We start from the raw sequence: 15432 nt of genomic DNA on the forward strand, positions 1-15432 counted from the left end.
GGAATGAAAACAGCCGATATTATTCGAATGGCTGGATTCAAGAGTAAAACAGTCTATGACGCTGTGAAACGCTACAAGGAGACTGGACGGATCGTCGTCCAACCACTGCAACGACTCCAGCGAATGTGCAGAAGATCCGCTGTCGCATCCGTCGCAATCCAGAGCGCTGAATGCGAAAGATGGCCAAAGAACTGGAGATCAGCGAAAAAAGCGTCCGAACCATTGTGAAAAATAAGTTGGGACTTTGTTCTTACAAGATCAATCGCCTCCACTTCCTCAATGACACAATGAAGCAGAAAAGATTGATAAAAGCTCGACGGATGCTTGGCTTGACCTCTGGTGCTTGCCTTTCGAAGGTTCTCTTTACCGATGAGAAGATCTTCACCATCGAGCCCACACATAACCGTCAAAATCATCGCCAACTGCTTAAGAAGGGTCAGAAGAAGACCACTGATGCAAAAATCATCGGACACAGTCACTTTCCAGGCTCCGTAATGGTCTTGGCTGGCATTTGTGCCACTGGGAAGACGCCGCTTGTTTTCATTGACAGAAACGTCAAAATTAATGCTGTGAGCTATCAGTTTCGGGTTCTATACGATGTACTGAGGTCATGGGCAACAGAACACTTTGGCCAAGATGGATTCACACTCCAACAACACTGGGCTCCTGCGCATTCGGCCCGATCGACAATTGCCATCTGCGAAAATCTGTTTCCAGGTTTTTGGGGCACGGATGTTTGGCCCCCTAACTCATCGGACCTCAATCCGATAGATTATTCGGTGTGGTCAATCGGAGGAAAAAATATTGGGAAAACGATACGCCACGGTCGACATGCTCAAAGTAAGGCCCCTATAGTGGAGGAGCCGACGCATCCGCCATTTCGGAGCAAACTTGATCCAGTGCTTGGTAGCGAGAGCATTGCTGCTGATGTTTACATTTCTTTAGCATATGTTAAATTGCGTCAAATAGGTGGTTGTTCGGCTGTTAATTGTGTAAACAGCTCCAAAAAAGGATTTCAGCTCTTCAGATTTCTAGCAGATGCAGAAAGAAAAAAGAAATGGATAAATAATAGCGCACGAAGTGACTGGCAGCCTGGGAACGACGCCAACTATTTTTAAAATTTCGCCAATGCTCATCTTCGCTCTCCGACTCTCTCGTTCCCTGTTTGGCGAATGGTTGCCAATAAAGGTAGCTTTTCCCGTAGTACGCTTGCTCCAAAATGGCGGATGCGTCGGCCTCTCCAGTTATAGGGGCTCTAGCTCAAAGGGGCTCTGAGGCGTGCCTGGAATGAGATAACGGTGGAAGCGTGCGCGAGCATCGTTGGCAATTTCAGACTGCAGCTCCGTTAATGTATTGAAGCCCAAGGAGCCAATTTTGAACCATTGTAATAATTTTTTTGTTTAATGTTATTAGTATTGTTTCAATAAAGAGTTTTGATTGCTTTAACTTGTTGATTTGTTGAATTATGTGTTAGTTACAGCCTATTGAAATATCTAATAAAATTGTGGGAACTTTCTCCGTACCCTGTAGTTAACTAAGCCCAAGATTCTCTCGGGGTCAAATTTTTACTCTCTTAGCTGTAAAAGTACGAGTTTTATACATTTCTTTTCTAGCCTTTTTAGATACTATCTACGAACGTTTTACTTTCAAAAAAAAAATCTAGATGGCAGCACCAGGCAGAAATAACTACATGAAACGTGATAGAATAGGGGTTTAACTTCAAGTTTGTGCTTTGAAATGTACCAAGCAAATTTTATTAAATAATGTTTATTTACAAATTAAACCTGTTTTCAGATATTTGTTCAAGATTTAGACAACATTTTAATTTAGTCCGGGTAAACATTTATGGTTAAAAATGATGTTTTCCTATGCAGAACTTTTTTTTTAGTTTCAAACATACTTTTATCAAAAATTTCAGACAAACAACAGACAATTATTGAAAATATGAACAGAAATTTTTTTGACAAAGGAGTGATTCTCAAAAAAATGTCCCATGCGTAACCAAGTTTTTTATTTTATTCAAGTAACTATTAATTAAATATGGGATTAACTGTTATGCTTTGAGAGTATATTAAAGCATGTATTACTCCCCAACAGCATTATTTTTTGAAGGCTTTGGTTAGCTGGAAAAAATAAAAAACTTAATGTTACACACAGGACATTTTTTCTAGAATCACCCAAATGCTAAATGAAATATAAGTAGAAGAGCTTAATTTTTTCTTCGATAAAATCTTAGATAATAGAAGTCACAAATGTAACAGTAAATTGGAGCAATATATATGAAGCTTTTTTTTTTAAACTTGCATTTCAAAAAAATATTCAAAGAATGAGAAATAAGAAAACGTAAATCTCCTCTCTCTCTGTATATTTTTCTGAAACATTTATGCATAATGAACACTTGCGCTGCTATTTTTTCCTGTTCTTTTATTTAATTGAAGTACAAATTAGGGTTAAATTATCATTTCTGAAAAAGTATATGTTAATTTATAATTAACATTTTTTCTTGGGAACTTAAAAAAAAACTTTTATTAACAACAACAATCAACTTCATTTTTTTTATGTTGAAAAAGCAACATAAAGAAGATTGGGAACAAAAGAAAAAAATATATATTTAAATTTTTGTAATTTATATTACATTCTACACTGCCAGACAAAATTCTATAGTCAACAATTTTTGATTTTGCTTATAACACAGGGTCTAAGGACTTTTAACCTTCAAAATTTTCGACTTTCCAAAAAAAAATATGTTATGCATATTTTAATTCTGAACAATTTGATACTTTATTTATTACCATACACAAAAAACTTTTCAAGTTATCATAAAAATGTGTAAACTCTCCCCATAGAGATTCATATTAACAGCAGCTGTTTAAGCGTCTTTTCTCAGGTGCCGGTTTCTTCGGTTTTCTCGTTTTGCGCGCATGATATTTCAAAAAGTTTCTTATATATTTCCGTAAAACTTTTAATGTATGTTTATATAGTTTATATTTATGACCTGAACCTAAATTTATTTATTTTTTTAAAATTATTTATTTTTCTGAAATTTTATAAGTTAAAATCGAAATTTTGCAAAATTTTGGGCAAAAAATATATATTTTTTAAATATTAATTTTCATTTTTAGTTAAAATTTAGGTTCAGATCATAAAAATATACCAGACAAACATGCAAGAAAAGTTTTACGGAAATATATAAGAAACTTTCTGAAATATCATGCGCGCAAAATGAGAAAACCGAAGAAACCGGCACCTGAGAAAAGGAGGCTTAAACAGCTGCTGTTAACATAAATCTCTATTGGGAAAGTTTACGCATTTTTATGATAACTTGAAAAGTTTTTGGCGTATGGTAATAAAAAAGGTATCAAATTGTTCAGAATTAAATTATGCATAACATATATTTTTTCCAGAAAATTGAAAATTCTGAAGGTTAAAGGTCCTTAAGACAATTTTATTTTTTTGTATTCATTAAAATTAAAAGGAATGATTGAACAAAAAAAAAAAAAAAACACATTTTAATTTCAATATAACTCATCAATTAAATTTAAAAATTATTGTCATTACAAAATATGCAACTTTAAGATTTTAACATTACATGAAACCTGGACATTAACTCAAAGACCATAAATCTTCCATTATGGTAGAATTGGTTGATTTAAAGCCAAAACAAACTAAGGCTGCCATTAGTGATCATTAGCTGCTATGGTATTTTAAAAGTAAGGACTAATAATAAAATACACTGCTGGTCACAATTATTAAATTTTTTAAAACTTTGTTTTAATCATAACTTAACCTAGTTTAATGTTATTTTGTCAGGGTAAAAATGAAAATTCTCATGCATGTGACTCTAAATTTCTGGTGCATTTTATGACTGGAAAATGAAACAAACAATAAATTTCATCATTTGATATTGTTACAGTGAAACCTGTGTATAACGATACTGTCTATAACGATAACCTGTCTCAAACAATATTTTTTTTGGACCCAGCAAAATGTCAGCATGAATAATCAAACTATCTATAACGATAACCTGTCTATTATATTTTTTTTAGGTACCAACAGTATCATTGTAGACAGGTTTTACTGTAGTATGTTTTTTTTTTTAAATTTTTCAAACCATAAAATAAATTGTTATTTTTTGTCACAACTGTCATTTTTCCCCATTTCTTTTTTTTTTCTTTTTTAAAAAATTGTTTAAAGATATTTCTTTTTATATTTTTACTGTCTGATTAAATGTTCAGAATGATTTAAGGGTTTTCAAATGTATATTTTCTATTTTGCTAAATCCTTAAATACCTTTATTCATACTTTAAAACTCAAAGAATTTTGATAGTCTAGAGTCACTCATGACAGACCAAGTAAGTGGTCAAAAATGTTTATCAGAGAAATTTTGGGTTTTTTTAAAGATAAGCTTTTGGGGATTTGGGACTTTTTTTTATTTTTTTAAATCAGAGATGTTTAAAAAACTCAAAGCCAAACAGCTGCTTCAGTTAAATGCTTCCAAGCAGTAAAAAGTGTGCTGAAATGGCCATTTGTGAGCAATGCGGCATTGAGTTTTTTTCACCATCTCTTCAAGTCATAATTTTGAATGCTTCTTCTGCCAAGAGTTAAAACTGAAGACATTCAAAAATCCTTAGAATTTCATTTTAAGAAGAACAGCATTTAACCACTTTACAAAATAGAAAACATGCATTTTGAACCTCAAATCATTCTGAACATAAAATCAGGCCAAAGAAAAGTTTCCCTTAAACAATCCAAAAAAAACTAAGAAAATGACTGTCACATAAAAAATAGCAATTTGCAATATGTTTTCTTTTAACTCAGATTTTATCATTTAAAATATTGAGGGAGGGGGGAAACAATATCTAATCATGAGATTAACTATTTGTTTTATTTTCAATCCATAAAACGCATTTATGAGGAGAGAGCCAGAAATTAAGAATTTTACTCATAAGAAGTTTCATTTTTAAGTCATATTTTTATTGTCTTCATAAATTTAGAAAAATAAAGCAACTAAAGATCACTAATTGCAACATTGCATCATAAAATGGCTTTAATGAGTTTATTTTACTTGCAGCTTATAACAGCAAAATTTTTTTGTGATCCAGGAATTTTTACCTTTGACTTTATACTTTTGTACAGGTCAAAACAAAATCAATAATTTTTGTGTCTGTAATTTTACCCACCAATGAATTTTAGTTTCAGTCTTTGTAATATAATGATCACAAAAGAGCAGCCCCCCCCCCTCAACGGGGCGGATTCAGGCGAGGGTCAAAGGGTCAGCTGACATACCTGTGGCATGAATTTTATTATGATTATTACTAAACCTTAATTTTCAGATCCAAAAAAATAGTACATGGGGAAAATATCCATCTTAACCACGAGGAAAATATTTGAGCCTCCCCTTGCAACTTTGAATATGGGCGCCCATGAATAAGATCGGTGACGCAAGTTGCACAAAATTTAGGGAAGGGGGGGGGGGGGGAGCTACGTAGCATATGAGGAGGTGTGCCATCCTCCTTCGGAAGGGGGGGGGGCTGATACTTTTTTATGTTGGAGGTATAACGCTGGCCACTGAAACTTGACCCCCCCCCCCTTTCAAAAATTTCTGGATCCGCCCCTGCCCCTCAACCTTTCTACCAAAATTGTACGCACACACACGTCTGTGAGTGTATCTAGTTCAAAGAATAACATCAGTTAAGGGTTAAAAAGCTTTTTGATACTCAACCTTAGTTTTGTGGATAGGGACTGCAAGAAAAAAAAATCGCATTGGAAAAAAAAAAATCACTCAAAACTTCACGAGTAGCCACAAAAAATAGTTTTCACAACACAGTTTAAAATTTTTTTTTTCATGCGGTGGATAGGGACTGCATAAAAAATAAGTCTCACACAAAAACTTACAAAATAACCATAAGAATTACTTCTTTAAACATAATTCAAGACACCACAGCCACTTGGAACCTCACCAAACTTTTTATAATCTGACTTATAAAATACACATGCAAAACATGTATGAAAATTTTATTCGCCTATGTTATTCTCCTACACATACATACAAAACTTTTCAAAATGTATATCTATTATCCTTCAGAGTCTGACAACACGTGAATTTTCTTGCGGTAAACTGGTTCACAGTCACTTTCGTCACTTGAAGATACTACCTCACATTCGTTTTATAAAGAACTTCACCAATTGAGTCCCAATTTGATAGAAGTTTTCATGTCGGCACAAAAATATAAAAAAAATTGCTCGCAAAAAAAAAAAAAAGAAAAGAAAAAGAAAAGAAAAGGACTACAAAAACAGGTTTGAATGAATAATGAACTGAAAACTTAATTTACTACAATCACAATATGATGCATTACAGATTGCTGTACATTATATTGATAGTTCAAAAACAACCAACCATCATAAGTAGTAAATGCAGTAAAAGCAGTCTTACTTATCTTCTCCTAATACAACACCAAATGCAGCATGGTCAGTTTTAACTTCAGGAGGGCAAAATCCAAGCTCCCTAGCAGCAGCGAAAACAGATTCCAAGTGCAGGGACTATGGAAAAAAATTACTCTTACTTTATATATTTTTTATATCTAAGTAAAAAACTGCAAATGACAATATCATAGAAAAGAAAATATCTTTTACTTTTGTATTAAAAAAAAACAAAAAACAAAAAACCCTCCAAATACATAGGAGACAACAAAGATACAGTTTTCCTATTTACTCTTAGTAATAATACAGAATGAGTCCTAATGATGAAGCCGATTTAAAAAAATCATATTTACAAAACTACCATTATGAAGCTTTCCACTTTTTTTTGATATTTTCTTAAAAAATTTTTATAACACCTATCGTGTGAGTAAGTTTCTTTTAAAATTATTTAGCTGTTTGATCAAGAAAACTTTCTTTTCAATTGAAATATTTCATTTTTTGATACTTAAAACTGCTGAAAGTTATTTTTCAAGTCTTAAGAATTGCAGACAAATTGAAATTTAATTTTGGATGTCATACTGGAATGAATGGTCCTTTTTGGACGTTCTAATGGGAGATTAAATAACATTCCATCTGTAGAACTTCATCCATCGATCACTATAAGGGAAGAGTCGCGATAATGGGAGGTCGTTTAAAAGAGCGTTGACTGTATTTCAATAAGTAATACATGAATATAAAGAGAAATATACCAAGTATTTTTCAGTTACAAATGTTCGACATGTGAGCCTTTTGTTACACAGCAACTGTCTAATCTGTTACAAAAATTCGTTCCATGCGCCATGTTATTTTTTAAAATGAGATTGAGTCGAAGACACTGCTTATCAATCCCTGATGCTGAAAACACTATAAAAACCTCAAGAATTGTATTTGTGCAGCATTATGAATTATTGACAGTGTGATATTCTAAAATGTGTTGAATGAACTGGACTACAGATTAGATAAATGAAATACACCGCCAGCTCAGTCTATTCCAGCCGAGGACTGCAGTTTCGTGCTTATTAGCACTCATCAGCCCGGCATTGGACTGACTGAGCTGGAGGGGGAAAACCTCTTAAGGAAGCCAAGAGTGCCAAACAAACTGGTAGCTAATACAGAATTAGCACTAACCAGACGAGTGACCGAAGCAATGGTTCGGTTCAACTCGAATATTGAAGGCAAGGCAAGGTATATTCAGTAAGTTACCGCCCTATAACCACGGCTAAGACATAAATACATGAAATACTTGGCTTCCTTAAGAGGTTTTCCCCCTCCAGCTCAGTCAGTCCTATGCCGGGCTGAGTGCTAATAAGCACGAAACTGCAGTCCTCGGCTGGAATTGACTGAGCTGGTGGTGTATTTCATGTATTTCTGCCTTAGCCCTGGCTATAGGGCGGTAACTTACTGAATATACAGATTAGATGTTTTTATATAGCAAAATGCTCTAACATTGAGCATTTGAAACTGAACGTTTTGCATAATGTGTTCACACATTATGCATATGTACAATTAAACTTTATTGGGAAAAAATATTAGGTTTATTGTTCTTTAAATTCATGTATCACCTATTGTAAACATGCATTAATTTTGAAAATATTTTTTGAAATCGGATCCATCATTTGTGGTTACTCTGTAGATTTCATTTTTAATGTAGACTATATTGCACAGATGCTTCTTTTGTCAAAATGAAGTGAAAATTGAAAACCATATTCTAGTATAGCTACCAACTCGGCCAATTTGTTTGGATGACCTTAAATTTTTATATCTTTTTCCAAATTCTTTCATCAAATAAAAATCTCCCGAATTTCATGAGGCCTGAAAATTACCTCAAACAGGAACTTTTGAAAATTAGAAGTTCTAATAATAAATCTCAGAAATAAAGATAAAATGTACAACAAAATAGAATAAATAAGCAATCCTGAAGCATAAAAATAGACTCGTGCCTCAGGACGGTGGTGTTTTTAAGAAATAAGATTGTTTTATCATTCCCATCTTTTGACAAAAAGAATCAGGAACAAGCAAAAACTTGCATATGAATTGATTTCCAATTTTAAGAAAAAAAAAAAAGTGTTTTAAAGCCTTTTTTTTAATGAACAGTAAAATAAATAATAATGCAGAGTTTCTATCTGAAGAATATGTCAATCCGTTGATGGTGTTTCAATTTCATTTTTATAACTTTATAAAACCATTTGTCTCAAAACCTCTTTACCTCAAATTTTCCAACCTTCCTATTAAGTTAAGTCATTATGAAACATTTCACAATACCAGCAAATATAGATGAAATAAAATAAAAAAAAAGCCTTTATACATTTTTTTTTTAAATTAACAAATCAAATCAGAGTCGATAAACGTGGTTAATACATTTTGAAAAAATAGAGCAAAAAATACTTTAAAAAAGTTATAGATAAGAAAATAAAAAAAAGTGTGAGGAGTCAAAATTTTCAATAATAAAAATGAATTAGCAATAATTCTAAATGCTTACAAAAAATTTTAAAAAAGGTGGTTGTTTGATAAATTTCTGCAATTTATTGGAAATAAAACTTTTGATTACCTGTCCAGCATCAACAACATAAATTAGCCAATCTGCTTTTTCCTCTTCAACTCTTTGCCTTATTGCAGCTAAATCTGATGTATCATAAGTAAAACCACCATCAGATTTCACAATAGTCATTGGCACATTAATTCCAGGAACAAACAAAATTTTTCTACCTTCATCTTCTATTAATACACCTAATTGGAAAAGGTTGAGGATATAAAAACATAAATTATAAGTGTATTTGCTCAATTCAAACAAATAAAGCTAAGGTTTGTCATAAACGTAAGAATTCTATGTTTTGAAAAAGGATAAAAGTAGACCATTTTTGTTAAGTATTGTAAGGTTAAACTTCCTAGAAATATTAAATAGATGACTAAATTGCTACCAATAAAGTAGCAAAAATGTTCATTTGTTCAAATAAAATAAATTAAGGCTTATTTCTGTTTAAAGTCATAGCATTTAAATTTTTTTTAACCCAAGTGCGGAACCTAAAGGGGGGAGTTAAGGAGCTCTAACTCCCCCCTTTGGATTCAAAGTTACATTTAATATTTAGCAGTGTAGAATTTTTTTTCTCGAAATATCCCAAATTTGCTATTAATCCTTCAGATTCAAATAGCCAAAAATATACTTACTCTCAGAAATCCCCTCAATCCCTCCCCCCCTAACACCTCATTCCAGATACTGCAGTAGTTTGCTTTCTGGGTACGATAGTGGATTAGTCTTCTTTGTGGTCTAGCTTCCTGTTATGACAAGTACAACAGAGAGACGTTTCCTGTGCTTACGTCGGATAAAAACTTACCTAAGATCGACTATAGCCCAAAACCGATGGAACAGTTTCGCCTTGGGGCATGTTCACAAAGAAAGGAATCTTTCTATAGACAATATTATAAAATTATTCTGTGACAAGAAGAAACGCTGACTTTCTGTGAAAAATTGGTCTTAATGTTACAAATAAAGTTAATTTTTTTGATTAGTATAGAGTCTATATTCACACTCTTCATTTAAACATAATACGGTTTCCTTTTGTTTCAGAATCGCTGATTTATACAGGGTAAACGATGTTTTTAAATTTTCTATTCTAGCTCCCCACTTGGGAAGGGTCTCGATCCGCCACTGTTATAACTTTAGAGAGAAAATGTGGTGTATCGAACTAATTGAACTCCGCTATCATAATCGTAGTGACGTCAGAAGCCACTGGGGAAAAACATCCTCTCGGAACAGAGCAGATCGGAACGAACTCCGGAGATGTGCGCATTGGCGACACACTCTGTCTCGTACATAGTATTATGTATATAGTAAATGTAGCAATTAGAATAGTAAAGTCTAGTATTATAATGTCTGAATCATCAATAATCCATTACATGTTCCAGCGAGCATAGGTTCCCTAAAAGGAACCATAACAGAAATGCACTCCAACAAAGAGAAAAGATTTTAACTTAATACACAGAAGAATAAGTTTCGAATTTTACAGATTTAGAAAAATAAATTTTTAGATAAATTTAAAATTTTAAAAATTTATTTCAGTCAAATATACGAGCTACATCGTGGTATACATTTCTATTATAACCTTACCTCTTTCTTCAAGTTCTTTAACTAACGTTTTCATTCGTTCTTGGTAAAAAGATTCTCCTCTTGCAATAAGCGTAATGTCCAAAACTTTGTAAATTTTTTCAATTTCTGAAAGTACAAATGAATAAGAAAATTTCATAAAACAACTTCAAATAAAACAAACAAATACATGATTAAATAATGTTTAACAGTTTCTAACCCTCTAATTAATTCTATACAAAATACAATATAAAAGTTGAAACAAATGTCAGTAAAGAAAGCTTTATTTGACTATCATAAGATTAGTGTTACAGAATATAAGTTTTTTGTTTAAAAATCAATAAAAACTCATTAATTCCTATTTTTCTTTTTCTTTTTTTGAAATATTATTAGAGCATTTTTCAATTTTAGCTCAAGAAACAATTAAAGTAAATAAACATTTGATGATAGTAAGATATTTAGTTTATGTATTCTTTTGAAAAAACAATATTTTTAATGATATCAAGAGATTTTTCACTTGTAAACATACTTTAAGATTTTTATGCATTGAATTAAATTATTTTGTTTTGAATATTTTTTTGAATTAAAAAAGAACTTTAATAGCTACAGTGAAATGATTTTCAAATCAAAAAAAAAAAATATATATATATATATACATATATATATATATAATAATAATAATAAAAGTGAAAAATATTGAAAAGACCACACCAAGAGCCCATAGATGCGCAACGCAGCAAAACTAAAAAGCCAAGTAAATATAAAATTAAGCAAACAGAATTACAAATATTAAACAAATTATAATAACAAATGATGACAAAAGGAAAAATGCAAACAGCTATTAAGTAGGAATAGATAAAGAGTGAATCCAGAGCTCATCAGCCGTGGAGGATTCATTAGTTATGGTCAAAAGACCAAAATTTTAACTATAAACTAGAAAAGAATGTTTAAGCTCCAGTACATGTAATATAGAGTAACAATGGGCAAACGCACCACTTGCTAAGCTAAAAAAAATAAACTAGAGCTATATACATATATATATATATATATATAATTATATATATATATAGATATATCATGCAATAAGAAGACAGGTTCTTGATTTTCTGCAGAAATTATCAGCAACTTAACCAGAGAAAATGTTTCCCATTCTTCAAAATGTTTACATACTTGAATTTAAAAATTTTAGAATTACCTTTTGCTGTTATATCACATATTTGTTTCCAAGCTTTCATCATATCAGGTTCATATTTCTGTAGTTGCACTACGCAGGAATATGCTTTTTTCTTAAATTCTTCATCAGTATCAAACCTCAGCTTTGATTCCTTAATAAAAAATAAATAAAAAGTAAATAAATAAAAATAAAATATACAAATGAATAAAAAAATAAAAAAGTATATTTTTAAAAGTTTTATCATACAATGCTAGGAATAAAGATTTGTTTCAAAGATTAACAAACAAATAAGATATAAAATAAAAACTAATCAAATAATAATGTTGCAGAACATATCAATTATTTTTTATTTATAAAAGAGAAAGGCAAATTCAACGTAAAACATTAAGAACAAAAACAAAAATCAGTTGTTTTAAGTTGCAATAAACAGTTTTGGGATTTGTGAAAGAGTAAAAAACCTTAAGTTTTTTTCAAATGCTTTTCTTCAGCAGAACTCAAATTTTTCAACCTCTTTGTGGCAAATATGGATGTTTCAACCAAATTTTATAAAGTCAGAGTATTTTCATTCTGATTTATCATCTTCTTTTAATAGTTGTTTTTTCATCTTCAATTAATCCCTGTCTCACTGTGCGTTTAATTTAAAAAGCCACTTTTAGAAACGGTTCCTTACTGACGCTTCATAAATGCCACTAAGTGCAAATAATAAAACAAAAGAAATCACATGTGGCACTACTTTATTGTACTCTGCATAAAATGAGTTCTTTTGGCTTCTGGAATCTACTGCACAGAAATTTAAAGAAATCATTTTTATTTGAGAGTTTCTGTTCTTTAGCTATCAAATTTCAAGTCGGCTTCGAAAAAAAAAATGTTGAGTTAAAAGAATTAAACTTCATAAATATGAAGGATAGTTAACAGAAAATTGAAGACCATTGGGTCGGGTCTGAAAAAAAATCGAGTTATAATATTTGAGTTATCAGACTTGTGAGTGATTTGAGTTATCGTGAATTGACTGCACGTTTACACATTAATTACAATAAATGTCTTCAAAATTGTGCATCCAAAAATTAACTTTAATATGACAGCTAGTACAAGCTCAAACTTTTCTGGGCTATGTGTTTCAAGAATAAAATTAGAAACTGCCAAATGTTCTGCATTTACTCTGTAATAAAATAAAGTTTACTACTATAGTATAAAATAAGACATTTCTGTTTCATCACTTCACGCTATTACACATATTATTAGCACTTGATGTATATAAATATTTCTTTTGCACTATTAATGATACTCCTAATATTCATTAAAAAAAAAAAAAAAAAAAAAAAAAAAAAAAAAAAAAAAAAAAAAAAAAAAAAAAAACAAGTACTTGATCTGTTTTTAAAATAAACTATAATTCACCTTGTAAAACTCTTGAAGATTTTTTATCGGTGGAACATTGTTTAAGTAATCAGGAAATTTTTCTTGTAGATGAGCTATTAACATTCCAAATTGAGTTCCCCAGTCACCAATGTGGTTAAGCCTCAGAACATCATTACCGGCAAATTCCAAAAGCCTGCAGATACTTTCTCCAATAATAGTAGACCTAAATGAACATACATTGACAGTACTTTATTTTAAATATTACGTGACATGCATTGATAAGTTTAAACTTAAATTATAAAACAAGTGATTACAGTCAAGTCCCGACTTACGCGAGGGATGCGTTCCAAGACCCCTCGCGTAAGTCGAAATTTCACGTTGTGGAAAAGGGTATACGTAAAAACTTTTATAAACATATCCAATTATTTTAGACACTTGTAAACACCACCTCAAATTGTTAAAAACCATTTCTTTACTATACAGTACTGTTTCTTACATAAAAATCTGAATTTTTATTTTTATTTTAAATTTAAAAAGAAGGTTTTATTCAGCATAAAATGTTGCTAGGATGCACAAAATCAATATTCAATGGACAAGAAAGACATACAATAAACCAGTATGGTGCGTACAGTATGTAGTAAGAAAAAGAAATGCACTATAGTTTTACTGTACAGTGGATCCAGTAATGATGTTTGTAACTTAAAAAAGTGAAGATGATGATTCATGCTGCGTGATCAAACCGTTATTCTTATATATTTTTAAATACACAATACAGTTGCTTCACTAGTTCTTTTATAACCTTTCCATGTGTGGCAACGCAACACCCCTCTTCCTGGTTTCTTAAATTCACAATACAAGAACAGTTTCCATTTTCATAATTTTTACATTTTGCTCAGATACTACTCGATGAACTTTTACGGATTTCCTTTTCTTGACTTTTAATTTCCCATATGGAAGATTCACTCATACCTAATTGTCGTGCTACCTTCGACGCATTTGTTCAAGCACATAATCTGAAGTTTTTCTTTAACTGTCAGAAACACTACTTTCACTTTTTCTCTCTATATATTAACAAGTTGAAACAGCGCTCTTAGGTGTCATTCTATTTCAACAACTTTCACATTTAGAATGAAAAAAAGGAAAATGAGAAGTAATTATTTGTATAAGCGATGTATCAGACTTGTACAGTGTGGGAACTTCCGCTCTCAGTGATGCTAAAGAGATGAAAGTCCATTAACGAAAAAACATTTTTAGTAGCCAATAACAAAGCCGATACGGCCACCGTGATTCCCTTCCGAAAATTTTCGAGTGGCTGGCGAGGAATTCGCGTTATGTTGAAAATTCTTTACTGGTGAAAAAAACTTGCGTTATAGCCATTTCGCGTAAATCGGATCGCGTTGTAGCGGGAGTCGACTGTATACACGATAAAACCAATCTTTTGCTATTGATATATCATGAAAACATGCAGCTACTATACTTGTTTATAGTTGGGGCAAACCTAACCTGGCAGAATTGTGAAGGCGATGCAGATCCTACTCACAGCAATACGACGCTGCCAGGTCAAGTTTGCCCCAACTATAGTTCGTCAAAGATAAAATTTCCTAGGTAAGTGATAAAATTTTTATGCTAAACAGTTGACAGCAATGGTCGCCAAACTTATATTGCGACTGAGGCATACCATTTAAATAAAATTTAAATGTACAATTTACTTAAATGTATATTGAATGTACCATTTAAATACAGTAAAACCCTGCTGTTGAAAGTGTAAAAACAGGTCAATAAATATTTTCAATCCAAGTAAACTTTGATTCACTCAAATACTTACATTCCTAAAGCATAAAGGGGGCTCCTTGAATTGTAACTCTGAAACATCCGTGTGCAATTTGTTTTGCTTGTTTGAACATGATTGTTCCCCTGCTATTGATTTTTTAAATATAAAATTTAATCAGATTTTAACTTGACCGGATCAAGTTTTTATTACGCCGGTTAACCGGGAGCTTACTGTAGTTTAAAAACCAAATTGCTAGTAACAGCAGGGGTGATTGTGAATTCATCAAAAAATACCTGAAAGTTTTAAAGCGAGAACGGGGGGGGGGGGGGGGGGGGGTAATCTTTGGCCCCTATTACTTAAGTGCACCTTTGCCATAGTATTAAATAGTTCTGCGTCAAAATATTGTGTGTACATTTGGTGAAATTTTTAATGGGTTAAAGTTACTTTTGAGCTGGTGTTATACAAATTATCTTGACATTTGTCCATCTTAAGGGATAGGTGTCCATCTTAAGGCTCTTGCAGGTATATTTGATGAGTATTATATAATTTAAAAAGATTGCGGAGGTAGGGAGATAAAAGCATAACAAAAAA

The 15432-nt window shown here is 31.6% G+C and overlaps 1 protein-coding gene across 1 annotated transcript in view; it reads right to left on the reverse strand.

The window, feature by feature from the left end:
• LOC129225317 (arginine--tRNA ligase, cytoplasmic-like) overlaps nt 1–15432 on the reverse strand; it is a 59298-nt gene that overhangs the window by 11150 nt on the left and 32716 nt on the right. The window contains exons 5-9 of the mRNA XM_054859909.1: nt 13110–13293; nt 11736–11865; nt 10565–10669; nt 9008–9186; nt 6434–6540 (exon numbers count right to left, since the gene is read on the reverse strand). Of these exons, the coding sequence (XP_054715884.1) occupies nt 6434–6540; nt 9008–9186; nt 10565–10669; nt 11736–11865; nt 13110–13293 (705 nt within the window). The remainder of the gene's footprint in view (nt 1–6433; nt 6541–9007; nt 9187–10564; nt 10670–11735; nt 11866–13109; nt 13294–15432) is intronic.

The sequence above is a fragment of the Uloborus diversus genome, chromosome 6 (genome assembly GCF_026930045.1).
Source record: "Uloborus diversus isolate 005 chromosome 6, Udiv.v.3.1, whole genome shotgun sequence".
NCBI classification, from domain to species: domain Eukaryota; kingdom Metazoa; phylum Arthropoda; class Arachnida; order Araneae; family Uloboridae; genus Uloborus; species Uloborus diversus.